At 36.1% G+C, this 23,574-nt stretch overlaps 1 protein-coding gene across 1 annotated transcript in view; it reads left to right on the plus strand.

The window, feature by feature from the left end:
- cps1 (carbamoyl-phosphate synthase 1, mitochondrial) overlaps nt 1–23,574 on the plus strand; it is a 52,331-nt gene that overhangs the window by 18,118 nt on the left and 10,639 nt on the right. The window contains exons 22-32 of the mRNA XM_056263227.1: nt 1,585–1,726; nt 1,824–1,889; nt 2,475–2,538; nt 2,687–2,868; nt 9,615–9,809; nt 11,865–11,932; nt 14,347–14,422; nt 18,078–18,155; nt 20,856–20,963; nt 21,802–21,891; nt 22,191–22,361. Of these exons, the coding sequence (XP_056119202.1) occupies nt 1,585–1,726; nt 1,824–1,889; nt 2,475–2,538; nt 2,687–2,868; nt 9,615–9,809; nt 11,865–11,932; nt 14,347–14,422; nt 18,078–18,155; nt 20,856–20,963; nt 21,802–21,891; nt 22,191–22,361 (1,240 nt within the window). The remainder of the gene's footprint in view (nt 1–1,584; nt 1,727–1,823; nt 1,890–2,474; nt 2,539–2,686; nt 2,869–9,614; nt 9,810–11,864; nt 11,933–14,346; nt 14,423–18,077; nt 18,156–20,855; nt 20,964–21,801; nt 21,892–22,190; nt 22,362–23,574) is intronic.

A 23,574-nucleotide genomic window follows, 5' to 3' on the forward strand; every position in this document is an offset into this window, starting at 1 on the left:
CGTCTGCTTCTGTTCAACGTGTTGCGTTCAGAGATGCTCTTCTGCAGAACTTGGTTGTAATGAGTGGTTATTTGAGTTACTGATGCCTTTCTATCAGCTCAAACCAGTCTGGTCATTCTCCACTGACCTCTGGCATCAACAAGGCATTTTCGCCCACAGACCTGCCGCTCACTGGATATTTTCTTCTTTTCGTACCATTCTCTCTAAACCCCAGAGAAACCCCAGAGAATGTGTGTGAAAATCCCAGTAGATCGGCAGTTTCTGAAATACTCAGACCAGCCCCTCTGGCACCAACAACCATGCCACGTTAAAAGTCACTTAAATCAACTTTCTTCCATAGTTTAAACTTCAGTAGATAGTCTTGACCATGTCTACATACCTAAATTCATTGAGTTGTTTCCATCTGATTGGCTGATTAGATATTTGTGTTAAACAGCAGTTGATTAGGTGTATCTAAGAAAGTGGCCATTGTGTGTATCTTATTTATATAGTATGTGATATAATTTATTACAGTAATGAGAATCTAATGAGAATTACAAAAATAAAACTTTTGGATGCATAATGAGAATTTGTAAGGTAAAAAATAGGCTTAACTGTAATAAAAATAATAATGGCACAATGTAAAACATCTTAATGGTCTTATTCTGTCATATTCTAATAATTCACTTAAACTTGCTCAGAAGATGGCTAATAAAATAACCAACATCTAGACCTTTATTTTATTAGATACACAAATCTGCTAAAACTTTGCTTATGGTTCTTTATAGTACAGTACATTGCTCAAGAACAGCAGCATCTTGAGTTATAGTCACATTTCCTTGAGCATGAACTGTAGTTAAACACTCGAAGATCAAAGTTTGAACCATCTTTTCACAACCCCTGTACTACCCCTGATCTTTAACCACCAGGCTACTTTCAGGTGTGCGCTGACCTCTTTAAGCGCAGAATAAAGTAAAGTCTCACACGTGGTGCGTGGGATGGTGAGGATTGGTTGTCTCTGTCCATAGCGACTCTACCGTCTCACACTCCTGCTGTCCCATGCTGGTTTTAATGCTCTTTGCATTGTTAATAAACCGAGATTTAAACCAGGACCAGTATAAGTACTGAAGGTTTGCTGTATACATAGCTAAAGCTACTATTTTTCACATTAATATAGATCAAAAAGTTGACCAGATGTTTTGATTATCTGAATTGTTTTATGCCAATGCAAAGCTTATGAAACATGAATGTTACGAAAGAAAAATCTGCAAGGTTTGATTCCATTTCCCTTTGATCTTTGTTCAAATGTTGTATTGATTTAAAAATAAGCATAAGCAATATTTTTTTGGGGGAGATTTTCTTTCCTTCCATGTACACTGAAGCTTGAACTCTGATGATCAAAGGTCTACGGTTTGCTATTTATCCTAAAAACATTTTCCCTTTAATGATTTTGCATGTATTTACCAAAAAAATATTTAAAAACCAGCTCAGAAAATGCTATGTAACCAAGCAGTACAGAGCAATATTAAATGGTTAACATTCTGAAAACTTTGTGTCAGCGCATTTGTGTCATGTTGAGTTTCTTGATGCTGTTTGCACCCTCAGCGCCACAGTGCCGAGAGATCTACTTCTGAAGGCAAAGAGGGATGGTTTCTCAGACCGACAGGTTGGCCAGGCTCTGGACATCTCAGAGGGAGAAGCTCGGGCGCTGAGGCTCAACCAGAACATCCGACCTTGGGTCAAACAGGTTTGAGCCTATTGGCAGAAATATCCTTTTATTATTGAGATCCAGTGGTTATGATAAACCTTGCTTCATGATAAATGGCTTTTGTGCTCACTTTCAGATTGATACACTTGCTGCTGAATACCCTGCAGCCACCAACTACTTGTACTGCACTTACCATGGTCAGGTAAACCAGTCTGTCCAACCTTTATGTAGGGTCTTTTATTGAAGTGCCAGGAAATATTTTTGTCTAGGCTTTTCCACAGTAGCACAATTTTTTCGAAATTATTTTAGTACACAAAGGAAACGTTATATAACAAGGGAAAGCTATAGCAGCCTTTTTTACAATATTGCCAAACCACATATAGAACTTAAAGCATCAAAATGCACAATAAATAAGGTGAATTTAGTAAAAAGAGAAATACGTAAATTGAATGGGAAAATAAAAATAGTATTTAAAAATAAATAAATCTAAATGTCCTGAAATGGAAAAGGAATTTTTTTTAAACTAATATAATATAATATAATATAATATAATATAATATAATATAATATAATATAATATAATATAATATAATATAATATAATATAATATAAATAATAAAGGAAAATGGAAAGAAATTAATACAATTCATTATGGAAATTGAAGCTTGTGTCATAAGATTAAACAACATAAAATAATAAAATAAAATAAATTATAAAATTCATTGTGGATATTGGAGCTTATGGCATGTGTGTGAGGATGAACCCATTTTTTTGTCCTTTTCAACAGGAGCATGACTTGGATTTTAAGGATCATGGTATCATGATTGTGGGTTGTGGTCCGTATCACATTGGTGAGCTCTATTCCTTTTTTTACCTAATCATCCTTTGATTTTTTTGTTTTCACTTTACACCAATCCATTCATGTATGTCTTCATTAGTTTTAATGAGCAATTAGTGCAAAAGTGGGTCAGGGCAGTGTTTCGCTCTACTGCCCCATAGGCAGCAGTGTGGAGTTTGACTGGTGTGCTGTGTCAAGCATTCGTGCCCTCAGACAGATGGGCAAGCGTACAGTGGTGGTGAACCATAACCCGGAGACGGTCAGTACGGACTTTGATGAGTGTGACCGTCTGTACTTTGAGGAGTTAACCCTTGAGCGCATCCTGGACATCACACAGCAGGAGGTGAGAGGTCAAAGTTCAGCCCGTGCATCTGGTGCATTTGGGTAACTGAAAGGTATTATTCACTTTCATGTTTTACAAGGGCATTTGTTATGATATGGTCCGATTTCTGAAAATGCCATGCAAACATTTATTATAAAGTGTATAGGTGATCTAAAATCTGATTGGATGAGCATTGTTTAAAAAGCTTATAGATGGGCTAAGTCAGTGTATTCGATTATTATTACTAATAAATGTAGTTCATTTAAAATGTGCCTTTAATCATTGTGGTTGTTGGCATTTTATAAAAAAAACTCTAGAAAAGGAAACTTTGTCAAGACATTTGTGCTAGCTTGCACTGCTTGACAAAGCTCTGTTTAAGAAAGGTTCATGCTTAAATCACCATTGTGTTGTTTTAGTACTTTAAAATCGATTTTTCATTAAGGGATATTAGATAGATTGGTTGGATTTGTTTGGGTATGTATATTTAATTGTACGGAATGGGAAAACGATAAAAAAATAAGTCAGAACAGACTGAAGGACTGTGCCGAGTTTGGTGCAGTGCTACTTTAGTATTATTTATATACTATTATAGTATTGATTCATATTTTGAATAGGCTTTTATTTTTATTTTATTTATTTTTTAATTTTAATATCAATTTAAGTTTTAGTAATTTTATTATGTGCTTTTATCATTTTTATTATTTTTTTTATATATATTTCTAAATGGCTTTAATTTTTGTTTTCTCAGTAATTCCAGTACTTTCACTTTATTTCAGTTAATGGCCCTGTCCCAAATGACACACTTCATGTCCACTTTCGGTCTTGTGGACTTACAATGGCACAAGACCGAAAGTACCCATGAAGTGTGTCATTTGGGACAGAGCCATTAACTGAAATAAATAAGTTTTTCATCATTTTATTTCAGCTTTATTTCAATTCTAAAAACATTTTTAATAGTACAAGTTTTAGTTAACTGTAACCCAGACTCAAATTAGAAAAAAAATATATATATATATTTTTTCGTTTTTGTTGCATATGCCCCTTCCAGTAAAACTGTTTATGTGGAAAAAAAGAAAGTGATAAAAGAAAATTGAGATAAATAAAATGCTTTATTAATTATATTAGTAATATGCAAATTACTGCGGTAAAATTTATCCAATTAGAGTTGGAATCTGCACTGCAGATGTAGACCTTCCAATCGAGTGCGATCAGCAGCAATGCTGACTCCGCCCACTGGGAGACGCGGTGAAAACGGATAGAGAGAGCTAAAACGGAGAAACGCATGTGATCAAAGCTCCAGAAATTTGAGAGAAACGATCTAATTTTGAGCAAATATTTAGTATACAACTACTAAACATAGCATATAAAAGTTATTTTAAGTTGAATTAAGTGTCAATTTGAGAAGTATTGTGAAAGAGCTTACCTGTTATGGCCTTGTTGATCCTGAACGTCGAGCCAAAGTTAGTTGAGTCATCGCTATAGTTCGTGGTGTAATCTGGAGAAAATATTAACAGAACACTGTTAATTCAGAGGAATCGGCCAGTTTTTGTTGTTTATGTAGAAGTTGGATTTTTCTACTGTGATTCACGTGCATGGTGAGGATTCATCAAGCCGTGCTGAGAGAGAAGAAAGATGGCGAGCCTCCCGGACTGAATTTGGATCTTTTACTTCTTACCTTCTCATCCACTTAGTGGTGTCGTTTCAGTTCAGAAAAATATACCTCAGTCCATTCAGATTTCAGAAGGAAACGACACCACTAAGTGGATGAGAAGGTAAGAAGTAAAAGATCCAAATTCAGTCCGGGAGGCTCGCCATCTTTCTTCTCTCTCAGCACGGCTTGATGAATCCTCACCATGCACGTGAATCACAGTAGAAAAATCCAACTTCTACATAAACAACAAAAACTGGTCCAATTAGAGAAACAAACTCTAATTGGATAAATTTTACCGCAGTAATTTGCATATTACTAATATAATTAATAAAGCATTTTATTTATCTCAATTTTCTTTTATCACTTTCTTTTTTTCCACATAAACAGTTTTACTGGAAGGGGCATATGCAACAAAAACGAAAAAAAAAATATATATATATTTTTTCTAATTTGACTAATTTGAGTCTGGGTTACATAACCATAACAGCACTGGTTTGGTGGACGTAGCAATTGCATATAAAAATATTATTGTGGGGAAAAATACTGTAAAATGCTTTACAGACATTTTTAAGCTTACTATGAAGCAAATTCATTCATATTATACTGAACCTGTTTTTGTTCACCATCCTTACATCCCAAAAAAAGAAGCTTGATATCATGTTATCAGGTTGTATGCTACCATCTTCAAACTGTGGAAATAGATTTTCTTCCATTTTGTTCCCTGCCTTATAAGAAATAACCTGCTTAATACAATGTTTCAAACTCATCTGTTATCTTGTGTCTGAAAGTATATAAGAGTAAATGTGTTACTTTATTCCCTTTATGCTTGCTGTGGAAAAAGGTAGCAATGTCTTCTATAAAAAAACGGCAACAGACTGTCTGTGCGAGCAATTCCTCATTTTCTTCTTTGATATGTAGCAATGTGTGACCATAGACAAGAGCCGACTGGGCCAATGGTCTTAATATGAATATCACAGCAAGACTAACACCACAGCTATTGCCACCAGCACTAGACTGCTTATGCACAGTGTGCTATACAAACAAGATCATGTGTTTCCAGTGCATATGAATTCTTTAATGCCTGGGCTGGTATTTTAAAGTCTCATCACGTTTCGAAAAAGAGATGATGCAATGATGGTTTCAGCTGCATTGGTTCTTGAAATTGGTTTTTCCATTCATTTTCTCCATAGGCATTTCAAAAAGAATCACAATCATACAGAATTTGATTCTAAGCAAAAAAATGTTTTTAAAAAACTGATAAATAGACACGTTATGTTCAGAATAGCATATCACCATACAATTCCTGCAGTAAATACTAGTATGATTTAGAAATACAATATGATAGATAATAGTGTTAATAACATTAATACAAATGCAACTATTGACTTTCGAGGATTTTAAGGGCTGCATGATATTGAAGAAAAATGTGATATGCGATAACTTGTTGAATAATGGGATGCAATATAATGCTTTAAGTGTGTAAAATAAATGTAATTGTGTGTGTATATATATATATATATATATATATATATATATATATATTAGGGGTGTGACGAGACACTTATCTCACGAGACAAGACACGAGATTGGGTTCACGAGAACGAGACTAGACGAGATTTTTGCACAATATTTTAGAGAAATCCTCCATGACAAAATTCATGACTGGAAAAATAGTCTACAGGTGCATTTAGAATTTTTTTAACTAATAATCTTGTAATGAATGTCATTTCAATTCTACTTTATGAGAATGAATTATCAAATGCATTGAAAAACAACAATATACAAGCACTGTAAAAGTTTTGCCACAAACTCAAATGACTGTACATGAATTATGAGCTTCCAGAACTTCTGATTGAGGCTGTGTGTGACCTCCTAATTGAACTCCTTTCCACAAATTGAACTTAGAAATAAAAACAGTATAAATAACAGTTTTTCTTAGTCTTATTAAGTGCAAACTATAAGTGCAAGTGCAACCATAATCAAAGTAATCTCTCAATATTCAAAGACCAGAGCCACAACTACACCGTCCAGAGATGGGTATTGGGAGACAGACTATTGTATGTATGCAGCCTAATTTGCATGCAGCAGGGAGCTCGTGCTTTACTTCCACTTTCAAATTCGCGATCACATGTACTCCGTGTGTAGGGAACGGCAGTGCTGAGTGCACATTTTACAAGATAACGTATTTATCAGACGTTTAAGGGTCTGTTGTGCAACGAATCCTCCGCCATCGTCACGCGATAAGTGAACTGTGATTTGTGCTGCACTGTGTGCGACTGCAACTCGGGCTGGATGAGCAAAGCAGATGCTTATAATTAATTAATTAATTTCACCCTCAGGCTCCGTAATGGCGATATCGTGAGAGCTTTTCACGCGACGAGAAATCTTTTCACGTTTTAGCACGAGATCTCGTCACACCCCTTATATATATATATTCTTGTTATTGTTTCTTTTTATTTTGGAGCCTTGGGCTGACTCATCTTCTCACACTAGTTTGCTATGAGAGCATACATCTAGTCTCTGCTGTCTGCATTGACCTAAAACTTTTATCTTTTCTAAACGTTTTAAAGTATCAATTTTTCTGTTGCTATTATTCATATTACGATGTATTTGCGATATACTTGCAGCCCTACTGTTATAAGTTTCTATTATATATACAGATTTGTCTGAAGACTGACTTGGTTATGTAATTTGCAAAGTTTTATGGGAATGGAATTTCTCTCTCCACAGTAACAAGAAATTCTTCACCAGGAATTTGGTAATTTTTTTTTTTTTTTTTTTTAAGAAGTTGAAATCACACTGATTAGTAGCTACAGAATGATATACCATCACTTAACAAGTTATGAGATTTTATTGTTGGAATGTTCTCTATAGAGAAAATGAATGCTTTTTTTTTATATACATCTCTGGTCCTAGATGCCATTATCTCAAGAGACTAACCACGAAATGCCTCTGAGCATCTAAGCAGTTCTTGGTGTGTTCATTTCTATTTCCTTTTATAGAGATAGAGCCACTCAAGTCTCCACTGATGATGCAAAAAATCTCTAACAGCCATTGACTTTTCCATTCAGACACATTATAAGCTAGTTAAAGTGATAGAAGCTCGGGTTGATCAAGTGTTTGTTGTTTTGCTCAGAGGTTGCAATAAATTCCCAGGTGCTGTGTAGCGGTTTATTACCATCACGTTAACATGCTCTGAGAAACCTGGAGGGAAATGCGGAGCTGCCTGGCATATGTATTGTGAAGTGGGCATACATGTGGTTGCCATAGGAATGCAACGAATGAGATTAAATGGTATATGATAGCTATCAAGAGCGTAAAGTAATGCCATGTCATGTCCCAGGGTCAGCTTCTGGGACCACAGCTCATCTCTGAAACAACAAGAGTGGGAGAGAGAAAACACCAGTGGATAGGAGTCCAGATTGAGTAATGCCTATAAAGAGTGGAACAGAAAATCATTGTGAATTCATGCTAAGAATGAGCAATGATTATAGTCATTTTTGTCAGATCAGTGCTTTGATTAAAATATTTTTTGCTTAAAACAAACTTTCTGTCATATTATGGAATGAACCAAGCTTTATTGAGTTCATACGCATCAGAATTTGTAGTCTTTGATCTTGGACACAATATGCCATTGTCATTTTACAGATGTATGTTTACTGGAAAGAATATTTTGGGTCATTTACATTTAATTTTGTCATGGTGTATTTTGTCAATAATTTAGACATGTTTCTCAGTAAAACAGAAAAGGAAGTTCATTTAAAATGCACACACAATGAAAGCAGAAATGTGAGGCTTGTTTTTTTGTTAAAGCATTTTAATTAAGCAGTAAAAACATTGGGTCTCATTCACTATCCGTGCATACACACAAATTTGTCTGTGAAATCTGCATAAGACCGTTTTCACGAACAAATAATGATTCATCAATAACTTAAGTTCTAAAATTTATTCTTTAAAAAAAAAATAGGAACAAAAGAGACCACTTATACGCAAAAATTACATACCCTGGGTGGCGTTATGAACGCATTCAAATGGAATTTTATGTATACATATTTCATCTTAAATACATTTCATCAGTACTGCGAGTTTCCTCTGCATCAAGATGCAGATTTGCATATGTACAGCTAGCTAATCAGAGGTCTGTATTAAGAGTTTTTTTGTGTTTTGAGCATGGCACACTTGGCATTGCTTGAGGATCTTATGAGAGCACGTCTATAGAGAGGGTCAGGTTTGCTGAGAGCGGCGAAAGGAAAGGATGTGCGGAAAGCCCTTATATGGACATGGTTTTGGTGTGTTTTATGCAAGTTACTAACCTCGCCTCACTTAGAATACTCCAAATTCATTAATGTTCGAAGAGGTTAAGAACAAATCATTGTGTGTACGCGCATGTTATTAATTAGGTGGATTTTTTCCATCAGAAGTTCTCCTGTGAGTATAAATATAAATAATCCACGCAATTATTAGTGAATGAGGCCCATTATTTGAGCTGTAATGTTGTCTAAATAGTTATTTTTCATTATTATTGGTGGATTAGCATATGTGTTGCTATTCAAAAGTTTGGGGTTAGTAAGATATTTTGTAAACAGTAAAGTCCTTTACGTTGCTGCAAAATAAATGCTGTTCTTTTGAAGTTTGTATATACTGTATAAAATAATTCTGAAACGAAGCTGCACTGCACAGCTGTTTTCAACTGCAATAATAAAAATAATTGTTTCTTAAAATGACCATCAAAGCGGCATATTAGAATGATTTATTTTCTTGTGACATTGAAGACTGGAGTAATGGATTCTGAAAATTCAGCTTTGCATCTCGGGAATAAATTACAAATATTAATATAGAAAATGATTATTTAAAATTTTAACAATATTGCTATGTTTACTGTATTTTTTGATCAAATAAATGCAGCCTTGGTGAGCAAGAGAGTTCTTTCTTATTCTTTCTATTTCTCCCCCCATGCTTCTCTATTATGTACTTTTTGGTCCCTTTACATGCAGACCACCAGGCATTTCTTCTTATCTTGACCATAATAAACTGCAGTGTGGATCAGAATTGATCCTGATAGTCAGTATTGTTTCATGCAAGACTAAGACTGCAGAGACTTTCCATCTCTCCACAGGGCTGCACAGGCTGTATAGTATCTGTGGGTGGGCAGATCCCCAATAACCTGGCCATGCCCTTGCATCTGAACGGGGTGAAGATTCTGGGTACCAGCCCCCCTCAAATCGATCGTGCAGAAGAGAGATCTGTATTCTCTTCCATACTGGATGATCTTGGTGTAGCCCAGGCCCCGTGGAGGGCTCTCAGCTCGCTGGTAAGGCCAGTTTTACTTCAGATGCACTTTCAAATGTTGTTTTATTTCAGTAAATATGAAGGAGGTGTTGTTATCTGTTCTTAATTTCAAATGCATTTCATTGAACAACTGAATAATTATTTTGTGCCGCTGTGCCATAATCTTGATGATGCACATCATGTTCCAGTCTGTTGATTTAGGTCAGTTGAGTAATATGGATGTGATTTTGCAGTTATAGTGAACACCACCCGCTTGACTTATGCATTTTCTTGTTTAGTTAATCATTCATTACTTCATTTATCCCAGGCTTTCAAGAAATTGCCCACCCGAGTGGCCGCACAGACGTCTTCCCAATATAGTTACATTTTCTAGACTTTTCACTTTTACAAATGCTGCATTCACTCCAAATACTCCAGAGGTGTCAGAGTGCTTTCAAACAGCAAACATTAGAAGTGCTGAAACATGTTGACTGGAAGCCTGCTCGCTCGTCCGTTAGCTACACCCAGCCTTCTTGCCGCGGGCCATGGAAGCGAAGAGCTGAAGTCTGTGATGAAGGGGGAGAGAGAGGGCATTCTGCCCCACGGTGCTGCCCACTCACCCTCCGTTGGTTTCCGTCTCACTGCTGAGGGTACATCTAGCATTTTAATGGTCTCCCCGATGTTGAAACAAGCTAGAAAGGCAGTAGAGATCAGCAGAATCTTTTGGGATTCTGTGGTTCACTCAGTGTGTTGTTTCTGGCTAGAAGAGCAGTGCTTAGGAAAGGTGAAGATAGAGGATAACTGTATCTTTCCTGCTTCCTTATGTCACACAGCATTTCCTGCTTAGTTAAAGATCTAGTTCACCAAAAAGGAATTTCGGTCAGCATTGTTGTGTCGTTCCAAACCTTTACGGTTCTAGTTCAAATGTTTTTTTATTGGTTAAATACTTTAAATAAGGTCTGTGGTTAACACAAGCTCAAGATATATTCATGTTTTATTCTACAACCTAAAATATATCAGTAATACTTCACTCGTGATATTTTTAAGCGTTAATGTGTCTTGAAAAAGGCTGTTCGCTAACAAGTGGCTACTCGCTACTCTGCTTTTATAGCCTCCTTCTGTTTATATTCACATTCTTGCAAACTATTTAAACTCAAACTTTTCTAACTTGTGGATTTTGAATTATGATTAAAAGAGTTGTCTGAAGCTTGGTGGTGAAATTAAAATCTTCTTTCGCAGTGTAGTTGGTTTATAGCCTACATTTAGCTTTTAATTTCTGTTGATTGCATTAAGGCTTCAAAATGATAAAAGTTTTGTTCATTTATGGAGATTATCTAAATGAACTAAACATGTAATAATTCAAATTTTGTTGGTCACAGAGCTTATTTTCTGCAATAATTCAAAACCCAATGGGAAAATCTTGGGTTTTGACTTTTTATCAAAGGAACCAGGGTGATGCAAACAAAAATATGTCATCTCTGCAGCACTCTATAGCTTTGTGTGATGTACAGATGGAAATTAAAGTAATTTTTTTTACTTGATCTACCCTTCTACTGTAGATCTCAGTTGGAAACTTAGATGTGCTCTCCTCTGGTTTATTGAAGATTAACATCCAAGTATCCATTTGTACAATATAAAGCAGGGTTCCGCAAATCCAGCCCTGGAGGGCCACTGTCCTGCAGAGTTTAGCTCAAACCATGATGAACTACCTGCAATTTTCTAGTAACTCTAAAGACCTTGACTAGCTTGGCCCTCCAGGACCAGATTTGAGGTGATATAAAGTTTAACGGTGTTCATTTTTTGCTCTAGTTAGGCAGAATCTCATCCAATGCGATCTGCAAAAGATAACTTGCTAATAATGGTTTATTCAGGTAGAGGGTTGTTTTATCTTAAAGTTTTCTCAATGTGAAGTAGCCAGTTCACAAAGCATTAAAAGTAGGGTGAATAGATGTGGTCAGCGGTAATTGTCTGGCCCTTTGCCCACAGCCTGGGACTCAAATGGAGAAAAGGGCAGAAGAAGCCTGACCTCATCTGAAACAGACTATTTGATTCTGTGCAGCTGATTGCAAAGGGATATCTAACTTTCTTTATTTTTCAGGAAGAGGCTGTTTCTTTTGCCAGTAATGTGGGCTACCCTTGCCTCCTGCGACCATCCTATGTTCTGAGGTGAGTACAAGAGGAACGATGAATTCAATACTACTAATAATATTAATACATAATGTCCCTCTCATAAAGCTCTCAGATGGTACCTTTAAGCCACTATAAATTGTCACTGTATGGAAAAGATCTGAGGGAATATTTTGAAATTCTTGCTTCACCAAAAAAGAAAAGAAAATCACAGCATACATGTGACCTGTTGATTTGTCAAGAGCAGAGAAATTTCACTCCAGTCTCTTCTCATTGACGGCCTGAAAAATACTGGATAAAATGCATTCACCCGCATTCTAAGAATCCAGATTAACAGGTCTCGAACAGCGAATTTGCAATAATCAGACAGCAGGCATCTATTTTGAGTGCTTCAATGGAAAAATTACTTTCCTTTCAAATCGAGTCCACTGTGCAGCAAGAAGGCACAGAGAAATAGCAGGTAATGTTGCCTTTTTACCATTACCCAGAACATGTCTCAATCATAAAAGCACTTTCATCAGTGGAGTTTCGATTTGTTCTCATTAGATGTTGCCTCAAATGTCATTGACTGTTTTGAGACCAGTTTAGAGTTTTTTCAGGGAACCACATCAGTCACAGAGACTCGCATTGTGCCAAGTGTGAAGCTAATAGTTATCAGTGGAAAGTGTAGAGCACAAATTTCAATCTGGTTTTCTTGTAACCAGATTCACAACATGAAACTGAAGCTGAATGAAAGTAAAGTGCTTTAGCACATCCATTCATCTCTGTAAAATCGTTGTACTGTTGTATGGTATAAACCAACAGCCACATACAGTAGAGTCTCTAGCAGTAACAGTGATTTGCTTTTAGTTTTCAAGAAAATCCAACTGCCAAAAACAAGACTTTTTACTTCTTTAAATTCGTTTGAATATTTATTGCTCCATGTGAATCCGTCACTGCTTAGCTGCTCAGTTGAGATCTGTTTTTTGAGTCCTGCTCTGTGTTTCTGAGGTGTCAACTGTGGTTTGGCATCATTATATTGCCTAAACCCATGCCTCAGGCTCAGACTCTCTGGGACTGCAGCTCCGACACAGAACCTGACAGAAACACTGCCAGTTCATCTGGACCGTGGAGCGCTTCATACTTAAGAGAGACGCTTAGGGGTGTCTCAGTATGTTTCCCTCTTGTCTCTCTGTATTTTGAGATGTTAGTGAAACATTTTGCTGACTTTCAATTAAAAAATGTGACAGTAAGCAGTGGTCACCTGTTGTAATATTTTTGTGGGATGCAACCAGAGTTCACATTTAACTTTTTGCCATTCTTGCCAATAGCGAGTTATTTGGGATAATTGACTTGCCATAAATGGCTAAATCTATGAAATCGTTTGATATCACCTTAGACTGCAAAAGGCACCTACCGCCTTATCAAACTATTGATGTTGATTAGTATGTTCTGATTTCAAACCTTCTATAAGGTATGTAATGAGAAGTGCTAAGTGTTAAAAAATTACAATGTGCCATCTTAATCTAAATTAATAAATTCTGTCTGTTGGGACATAATTATATATTCAGAAAGATATACAGTGTTAATTGTTTTACATTTTATACGGACTTTACAAGCCTTATGCTTATGACTTAGCCTTACTGTTGTGAAACAAAAGTTTGGGTTCAGTAAGATTTTTTTTAAATGTTTGATTGAATAAAGTCTCTTATGCTCATCCAGGCTGCATTTATTTGATCAAAAATACAATAATATTAAATATTATTACAACATTATTAATAAATTGTTATAACTGTTTTTTATTTTAATATATTTTAAAATAAGCAAAGCTGAATTTTCAGCAGCCATTACTTCAGTCTTCAGTGTCACATGGTTCTTCAGAAATCATTCTAATATGCTGATTTGCTGCTCAAACATTTATTATCATCAATATTGAAAACAGTTGTGCTGCTAAATATTTTTGTGGAAACTAATACTTTTTTCATAATACTTTGAATAGAAAATTCAAAAGAACAGCATTTATTTGAAATAGTTTTTTTTTTAACAATGCAAAAGTTTTCACTCACTTTTGATAAATTTTATGCATCCATCCTGAATATATAGATAGTTAGACAGACAGACAATAGATTTGGGTGATCATCTGTTCAGGTATGGATTGCTGTCACTGTTAGATGTCTGGCGACACCACAAATGTTAGCTGCAGGGCTGATACCATTAAAATCACAGAAAACTGTCTTTTATTTCTTTCAATTTGAAATGCATTCAGTGCTGATCGCTTCGAGGAGCAACTGACCCAAATATATTTCTCTAGTTGGCTTTTTCTCTCTTCCTTTCTTCTTTTACACAACTCTACATAGTATCTTCCTGTTAGGGTTGACTATACCATATAATTATGTTTTCGTCTCATATTATTTCCTGATGGACTCATTTAAGTGTCACAGTGATAAATGATAAAAATCTTTCTCTCTTTTCAGTGGCTCAGCCATGAATGTTGTGCACGGTGAAGATGAGATGAAACGTTTCCTGGAGGAAGCCACACAGGTGTCACAGGTGAGGTCTGCACATTTAACCATTTGGCCCTGTCACAGCACAAATAACTTGTGAAGCATGTTGATTTTGCCACATGAATCATGCATGGCTCAGTCTTGAATTATGTAATATACACCCTTTTTTAACCCATTATCACAAATGAATGATGCTCTTGAAATTATATTTCATCCTATGTAAAACACACTTTAGATAAAGGTGCCCTAAAGAGGTTTTTTTATTCTTTTAAAGGCAGACCAAGCACATTTCCATCAGCTCCAGTTTTCCTGTACCAGTACTAATTTTCATCTCCTGTTCCTGCTGCCCCTTATAGTTTTTCACTTTAGAGTGCAATAGTTTTCCTGCAAAACCACTTTACATTCGCTATCACCATCATTGTGCCATTCATTCCTGAGTGCATAAGCAAGGATATTTAGTTTATTATATTTAGGATATTTTTTTCACATTTTTTGTATTACCTTCACTAACAAAATATGAAAATGATCAGTTTTTATATTGTCATGAGCTAGTAAATTATCGAGACTTGTAACTACAGGATGTACTATTTAAGAACTATTTAAGTACTGCAATTCTTTGCAATATTTACATAAAATCAATGATCTAGATGGACCTCTGCCAAAGACCAACAACAATTAACTTTGTCTGAATTGTGAAGCATAGCACATCACCTCATATCTTAAATGTAAATGCCACATCAATGGATGAATTAATTTTAGCATTGCCTCTTCTAATTCTAGCAATGTTGTAATCCATTTTGCCAAAAGAGAAAGGCTGTCAATTTGTACAAATGTGTATATTAGCTGAAAGAGAAATTAAACTGCATTCACATTACCATTACGCTGTGTCGCCAGTGGCTGTGGCATTTTATGAATGACATTCACGGATGTTAGGTATTCTATGTTGTAGACAAATCAGTTTTCTTGACGCTACACAAGCAAACATTTGGAAGGAAAAATCTAAATATAAATGGAATCTGCTCACAAAACCATTCAGGCTCGGAACTGCTAAAATGAGCTAGTGCGCTCCACTAACTTCACTCCTATTGGTTGTCGCTCCCGAAAGTCGCTCCTCATTTGCATAAAGTTGAGCTGTCACATCGCTGGACATGCCCCATCCGGTCGAAAACAGTCCCTGTCGCTCGTGTCGCTGGAAATCACCAACTCTCCATTGAAAGGAATTGGGTTGTGTCGCTTTGGATCTGCTAGTGTGAACACAGGTTTAGTTAACTTTTCTTACCTTGCTTTCTTTGTCACTGGCATGTAGACGTCATCTAAGCTAACAGACGTGACTAAAAGCCACAGAATTCCAAAAAGGATTTCATGAGGTCTTTAACTTCACGGCCCTATAACGGAGCAGATCTATGAAATATAGATTTATAGAGTTGTGAACCGTTTTATCACTCTGGTAAAATAATGTGGCTGGATTGAGATAATTTTCTTAAGCACTCAATTAGCCTTAGTGTGCCTTACATCAGGTAAATACAGGTCCTTCTCAAAAAATTAGCATATTGTGATAAAGTTCATTATTTTCCATAATGTAATGATACAAATTAAACTTTCATATATTTTAGATTCATTGCACACCAACTGAAATATTTCAGGTCTTTTATTGTTTTAATACTGATGATTTTGGCATACAGCTCATGAAAACCCAAAATTCCTGTCTCAAAAAATTAGCATATCATGAAAAGGGTCTCTAAACGATTAACCTAATCATCTGAATCAACTAATTAACTCTAAACACCTGCAAAAGATTCCTGAGGCTTTTAAAAACTCCTAGCCTGTTTTATTACTCAAAACCGCAATCATGGGTAACCGGGTGACCGGACCCTGAGGAAGATTGTGGAGAAGGACCGATTCCAGACCTTGGGGGACCTGCAGAAGCAGTGGACTGAGTCTGGAGTAGAAACATCCAGAGCCACCGTGCACAGGCGTGTGCAGGAAATGGGCTACAGGTGCCGCATTCCCCAGGTCAAGCCACTTTTGAACCAGAAACAGCGGCAGAAGCGCCTGACCTGGGCTACAGAGAAGCAGCACTGGACTGTTGCTCAGTTTTGCATGTCATTCGGAAATCAAGGTGCCAGAGTCTGGAGGAAGACTGGGGAGAAGTCCAGTGTCATTATGTCAGTCAGTGATGGTCTGGGGTGCCATGTCAGCTGCTGGTGTTGGTGCACTGTGTTTTATCAAGGGCAGGGTCAATGCAGCTAGCTATCAGGAGATTTTGGAGCACTCCATGCTTCCATCTGCTGAAAAGCTTTATGGAGATGAAGATTTCATTTTTCAGCACGACCTGGCACCTGCTCACAGTGCCAAAACTACTGGTAAATGGTTTACTGACCATGGTATTACTGTGCTCAATTGGCCTGCCAACTCTCCTGACCTGAACCCCATAGAGAATCTGTGGGATATTGTGAAGAGAAAGTTGAGAGACGCAAGACCCAACACTCTGGATGAGCTTAAGGCCGCTATCGAAGCATCCTGGGCCTCCATAACACCTCAGCAGTGCCACAGGCTGATTGCCTCCATGCCACGCCGGATTGAAGCAGTCATTTCTGCAAAAGGATTCCCGACCAAGTATTGATTATTGAGTGCATAACTGAACATAATTATTTGAAGGTTGACTTTTTTTTTTTGTATTAAAAACACTTCTTTTATTGGTCGGATGAAATATGCTAATTTTTTGAGCTAGGAATTTTGGGTTTTCATGAGCTGTATGCCAAAATCATCAGTATTAAAACAATAAAAGACCTGAAATATTTCAGTTGGTGTGCAATGAATCTAAAATATATGAAAGTTTAATTTTTATCATTACATTATGGAAAATAATGAACTTTATCACAATATGCTAATTTTTTGAGAAGGACCTGTATATATTTGCTTAGTATACTGTATGTGCTATATATTCTCGCTCTCGTGTGTGTGTGTGTGTGTGTGTGTGTGTGTGTGTGTGTGTGTGTGTGTGTGTGTGTGTAAACTTGGTTAAGGTATTTATCTGACACAATTATTTGGAAAAAAGGCAAACTCCAGCTACAGGTTTTATTTTACTATGCAAAAAGAAATGTTGTTTGTTCAATAATTTCTTTGTTTGACCACCTGGCCAAAAATGATGTCTGCACAATTTGGCAGGTTTTGCTACATACGCGGCAAAGGTTCACCCTATTACTTACTTTAAATGAACGTAACACCACACAGATCAACTTCAAGATGAAAGGCTGAAATGATCAATAGACGTCTGTACATCAGCCACATTCAATGAAAAGCTTGTTTCACTTCCCCACACAAATTATTATTCTCAAAGTGTCGGTCAGGTTGTCTTGGAAAGCCACTCATATAACTAATGGATATAACAATATTTAAATATAGACAGGTCTTTCAGACATGTGCTTGGTTGAAGGGTTAAGTTCTGCACTGCATGATGCTTATATTCACGCAACTATCAAAATGACCCTGTGCTACATGAGACTCAGGTTGATGTGTCTGTAAGAGACGGTTAGCAATTCTGGGAAGCACAAACACTGTCCTTGTCAATGTACAGCTATAGCCTTGAAATACTTTTTGAATGAGCTTTTCAATACAGGGGTTTGTTGATGTCCTTTGCATTATATTCTTAAAAACTGTTTTTAGCAATGTTGTCATTTACTGCATTTTCTCTGAAAAAGGATCATCCTGTGGTCATCACCAAATTCGTTTGTGGTGCCAGAGAAGTGGAGGTGGATGCAGTAGCCAGAATGGGCAAGGTGAGCGATTCTAGAATCATCCTGATGTTTTAGTTCTCCAACAGAAAATGGGTAAAATGAGTAAAATAAAATGAGCAGGCATTAAATAGAAATCTGTCTAAAATTGAAAGCAGAATGTGGAACACTTGGTTTTGATTGGAAATGTCTCGCCGAATCAAAAGATCTACGTTGCAGTGGTTTGATTGTTCAGAGGTTGTGGAAAACTTTTTACAATGTTTTTTAGAACATTGTTATCCCACACACCCACACATAACAAAAACAAGACAACTAAAAAAATGTAAAACATAAATGGCAGCTTCTCTATGGAGCTTGTAACTTGTAAAATTCTTGTATCTTCTTACTTTATCAAGGCTTTATTTATTACCTCAATTTTTGTGGTGAATCCTAAAATTAGGATTATCACATGATGTGTATTTTGCATTTAAAGTGAGTATAATCTTAATTGTTGCCTGTTTTGGTTTACATTGACGTCAAAATGTGTTGTGACACAGTAATTGCGTTTAAGTCTTCTGATTGGCTGAACAAAGAATCTGCTGCTCACACTCAAACTGAAGCTATCCCAGGCCTCTGTGTGCTCAGTTATCAAATCTAAATCACACAAACACACAAAAAATAATAATAAAATATTACATGAAACTTATTATGTGATTTGTAAAACGTCTTACCTATTGATATTTGTGGTCAATGATCATATTGATAAATGATAAATATTGTGAATGTTCTGATCTAATCTGACTTCTGACCTATAATGCTGCCTGAATCATAATCATACACTGTTCGTTTGTTGGCCAGAGGAGAACTGGCCCCCGACTGAGCCTGGTTTCTCCCAAGGTTTTTTCTCCATTCCGTCACCTGATGGAGTTTTGGTTCCTTGCCACTGTTGCCTTGGCTTTTGGCTTGCTTAGTTGGGGACATTTAATATTCAACAATATTATTGATCTGCCTTACGGTACTTCAGGTGGACGATGACGCAATTTTCTTCTAGAAACAAACTTGTTGTATTATTTTCATGTTATCACTGTGAAGCTGCTTTGATACAATCTGGATTGTAAAAAGCGCTTTATAAATAAAGGTGACTTGACTTTACTTGATCAATTTTAGTCCCACTGTTGTGACAAATTGGGTCTCGTTTAGGACCCAGGTAGTAGCTGTTTTTAATGCCTGATCAAAAGTTATGACAATATTTTGTTGTATGGCTATTCTGAGATGTTGTAGTTTGTAGCAGGATACATTTTCTGTACAAAATAAAAGCATGTGAATATATGTAGGGTAAGTGCAAAGATAGTAGGTTAATCAGGTATCTCTATGCTATGCTAGTACATAACATTTTTTTGATTTCATAACCTATATCTTTGATTATACCAGTACATAAAGCATATAATTTTAAAGACATTAATGGCCATTATAATACAGTTCAAACTACATGTATCATAACTTGATTTGGTAGGAATTGTAAAAAGGCACTAAAAATAATACCCACTTGTTTGGAGTTCTAAAGGCAGTGGTGGAAAGAGTACTGAAAAAATGTATTAAAGTAAAAGTATTGCTACTTAAGAAATTATTTTCTTGAGTGCAAGTAGAAGTATGTGAAAATAATATGACTTGAGTAGGAGTAAATAAGTAGTTTGCTGAAAAAGTACTCAAGTTACTACGTTACAAAGTACTTTAGTATATTTTAATAATAATATTATACGTGTTGTATCCATTAAAGAAAACGCATTTAGTTTCATATTTATGTTTAAATAATATAACGTTATTTTTTTATTTCATCTATGTTGATTATATGAAAAGTGAACCGCAAGATAGGGATAAGATAGGTAAGATAGGATCATTAGATGCGCAATATCGGGAGACAATGACATATGGAGTGGGTCAGACATGATTTTCAATCAATGTTTCATCAACCAATTGGCTGGATTTAATAAATAAGAAGCAAATATAGCAGCCACTATAATCAGGACGTGGAGCCGTGGGCGCGATCACTTGCATTGCTCGTGAACTGAAGCTCGTCTCATAAATGAACCGAAACTCAGCGTATAGGCTACTTGCCTCACATACATGAGAAATATATCTATGGAAAGCTTGAAATGTCTACTTTAAAACAAAAAAAAATTAAAACTAAACTGCTACTCTCTGCTTCTGTAATCTGAATGAAATGTGCATTTCTCTCTATAAGTGCATTCACAATACTGTGAAGATGGCGATTCAGCATCGTCAACTTCATCTTTGCAGCCGAGTCCGACACTGACACAGAAAACACTAGTTTATTAATAAACAATTAAAATGTCTCCTTGCTATATTTGACACATTCATAATCATTACTTTTGCCGGTTCTTTGTGGCAAACTTCATGCGTGCGCTTGAATGCGGAATAGACTAGGAAAGCAACTTGCACTGCCATTATTTTGTCTCAAGATGATCACCAGTAATGTTATTTTCTAAGGCACATTTATAAAAGCTGCTTAAATGCCCTAATTGAACTAAGGCCTAATCCTGGCTTAATCTAAGCCCTGTCTGTGAAACCGTGCCTGGGTGTTCAATGTACAGGCCGTTTTCATGTCTCATCTTGTTTTTACAAGTTTGCAATCAGTTGATGATTGGAAAAAAATAAAGAAAGTATGAGCCACAAAATGATCCATGATTTTCAAAGTTGAAATAAATGATAGTTTATCAGCTGTTTTAAGTGTGGTTGTCGTTACAGGTGCTGGCTCATGCTATCACAGAGCATGTGGAGGACGCAGGAGTGCACTCAGGAGACGCCACACTCATACTGCCCACCCAGACCATCAGCCAGGGAGCTCTGGAGAAGGTCCCAGCCTCATTTACTTGTTGAATAACAAAGTTGAATAACAAAGCTTTCTATGTCCTTTCTGGTTAAGCTGGTTTGCACCTTGTTCAGACAGACAGATTTTTTTTTGCCTTTCTAACACATTTCAAAACATTTTTCACAAGCCTGATCCAAACCATCTTCATAGTGTAGTCATAGTGTACTTTAAAACATTGAATCTGCACTTTCCCATTTTTCTCTGTGGCGATTTGGATACTGTCCTCATGAAAAACATAATGCTGAAACCTCCACTGCTAAAGTTTGCATTGTTACCATGACAATCAATGTGTGGTGGCAAAAACCACTGCAGTCCGAACAGGAAAAATCAAACCTGTCTACATATAACTTGCCGTCTTGCCATCTAAACTTATGCTGGTGTCATTCTTAATCTAAAGTTTCTTTCCCTCCAGAATGGTGTGGTCTTGATTGCGTTTTTCATGAGACACAGATGTGACTTTTCATTCTCCTTCAAGCTGAATCAAAGCTGACTGTCAAAAATAGTTTGTGTGTTTGTGAAATCCACAACTTAAAACACATCTGACAAAGCATGTGTATTCCCATCAAAGTTACAAACTGTCTCTCAGAGGGCCAGGAGTCAAAGTCTTCTCTTTTCAGCTGCCTCGCTTTATCAGAGTTGATATTAAACTTTCTGTGCTTCCTAAAAGGTTTCAAGTTGTACATTTAATTGGTGAATTTTTGACAGGGCATGCATAACTCAGACTGTGACTGATGTTTTCCGCCTGTGCATATGCAAAGACTTTAAGTGAGGTATTACTTGTTTTTATTTATTTATAATATATAAATATATTTCTTATTTTAGGTGAAGACTGCTACACAGAAAATTGCAAAGACGTTTGAGATTTCAGGGCCATTTAACACTCAATTTTTGGTGAAAGGCAATGATGTCATGGTAAGTTATTGGTTCACAGTTCTTCATGAAAAATGTGACGATGACTTCGAAATATATGAATTTGAACATCAATTTTTCAGGGCCAGTGGACCAACAACATTTAAAACATTTTTGATCCAGAATGAACTATTTGTCATTTTTTCTTCTTTATTTACTCTGTAAATTATGATTTTTTTTATTGAATCATTAGGTCAGGAGGAAATTAATCATGCCAAGCTTTTGAGTTTGCATTTAGTTTTATATTTGTAATTTGTTAAATATGGCTGCTGGTTACTCAGGACCATGTGTTTCTGTCTCAGGTGATAGAGTGTAACCTGCGTGCCTCTCGATCCTTCCCTTTCGTCTCTAAAACTATTGGTGTGGACTTCATTGATGTGGCCACCAGGGTCATGGTGGGGGAGCCAGTGGACGAGTCTCATCTGCCCTCTCTAGAAAACCCAATCATTCCAGTCGACTATGTTGGCATTAAGGTGTGTAAGGGAAGTAAGCTGTGATCTAGCAGTTATTGCACATGAGCTCATGTGGGAGAACTTGAGAAGCAGGTTCAGTTGTAGTCTGTGTCATGTTTTTTTAAGTTTTATGAAAGTTTAACAAATAGAAATAATACAAATATAATATTTATAAAATATTATATACATATTAATATTATATACACAGACAAACACACACTCACATGTGTGTTTATTTGATTAAAAAGTACAATAATATTGTGAAATATTATTACAACTGAAAATAACTGTTTTCTATTTTAATATATTTTAAAATGCAGGCATTATTCCAGTCAGTCACATTATCATTCAGTCCCTTAATTATAATTAGCTGATTTGGTGATCAAGAAACATTTCTTATTATTATCATCAATGTTGAAATCAGTTGTGCTGTTTAATATTTTTGTGAAAACTGATTTTTTGTTCAGGATTCTTTGATGAATAGGAAGTTCAAAATAAGAGCTTTTTAAATAAAAACATTAGAAATGCATCCTTGCTAAATAAAACATCTTGAAAAATTTTTTTTACCCTAAATGTTTGAACAGTAATGTATATTTCCAGCATATTACGCACCACCTTGGGGAAGGCACATTCTACCTGTATGCAAAGTACTGCCATAGATCATTTGTGCTGCTGTTTAGAAGTTTATTTGTCTTCTCATTATAGCAAGTTACTACTTACTGAGCAAGCCAGTTGGGTGAGCTTTAAAAGTGATTGATTATACAATTAAATTACTAGAGTGTTAGTGCTGGTTTGTATCACAGGTTCAGTAGTCCGCCTGAATGGTGTTTCTATTCTCCTAAAGTCATTTCCTGTGAAATGATCAAGGAGTTTTAGTGCAATAGCCCCAAAGAGGAGCCAATCACAAGGGAATAATCCCCGTCTCCTGCCAATCTCAAAGTTTTAAATACCTCATTTAGTGCTGAGAGGAATTTTAAACAGCTAACTGGATGTTTCCGTTAGGGAGAGATGTATAGGGGATTTACATTCTCTTGCAAGATTAAAGATTCATTTTCTCTCTCTTTCTTTTCAAATGCATCACTCGTGATCTTTTTCTTAAGTTTCCCATAGGAAAGAAATGCCTTGATGAAGATATCGCTTATACCCCAGTTGTTTCTCCTAGACAGCTACAAGAGCAAATGGAGATTTCTGCTTTTGAATCTTGCGCACATATATATATAGTGTGTGTGTGTGT

The sequence above is a fragment of the Rhinichthys klamathensis genome, unplaced genomic scaffold (genome assembly GCF_029890125.1).
Source record: "Rhinichthys klamathensis goyatoka isolate OS25496 unplaced genomic scaffold, OSU_Roscu_1.1 h1tg000201l_1, whole genome shotgun sequence".
NCBI classification, from domain to species: Eukaryota; Metazoa; Chordata; class Actinopteri; order Cypriniformes; family Leuciscidae; genus Rhinichthys; species Rhinichthys klamathensis.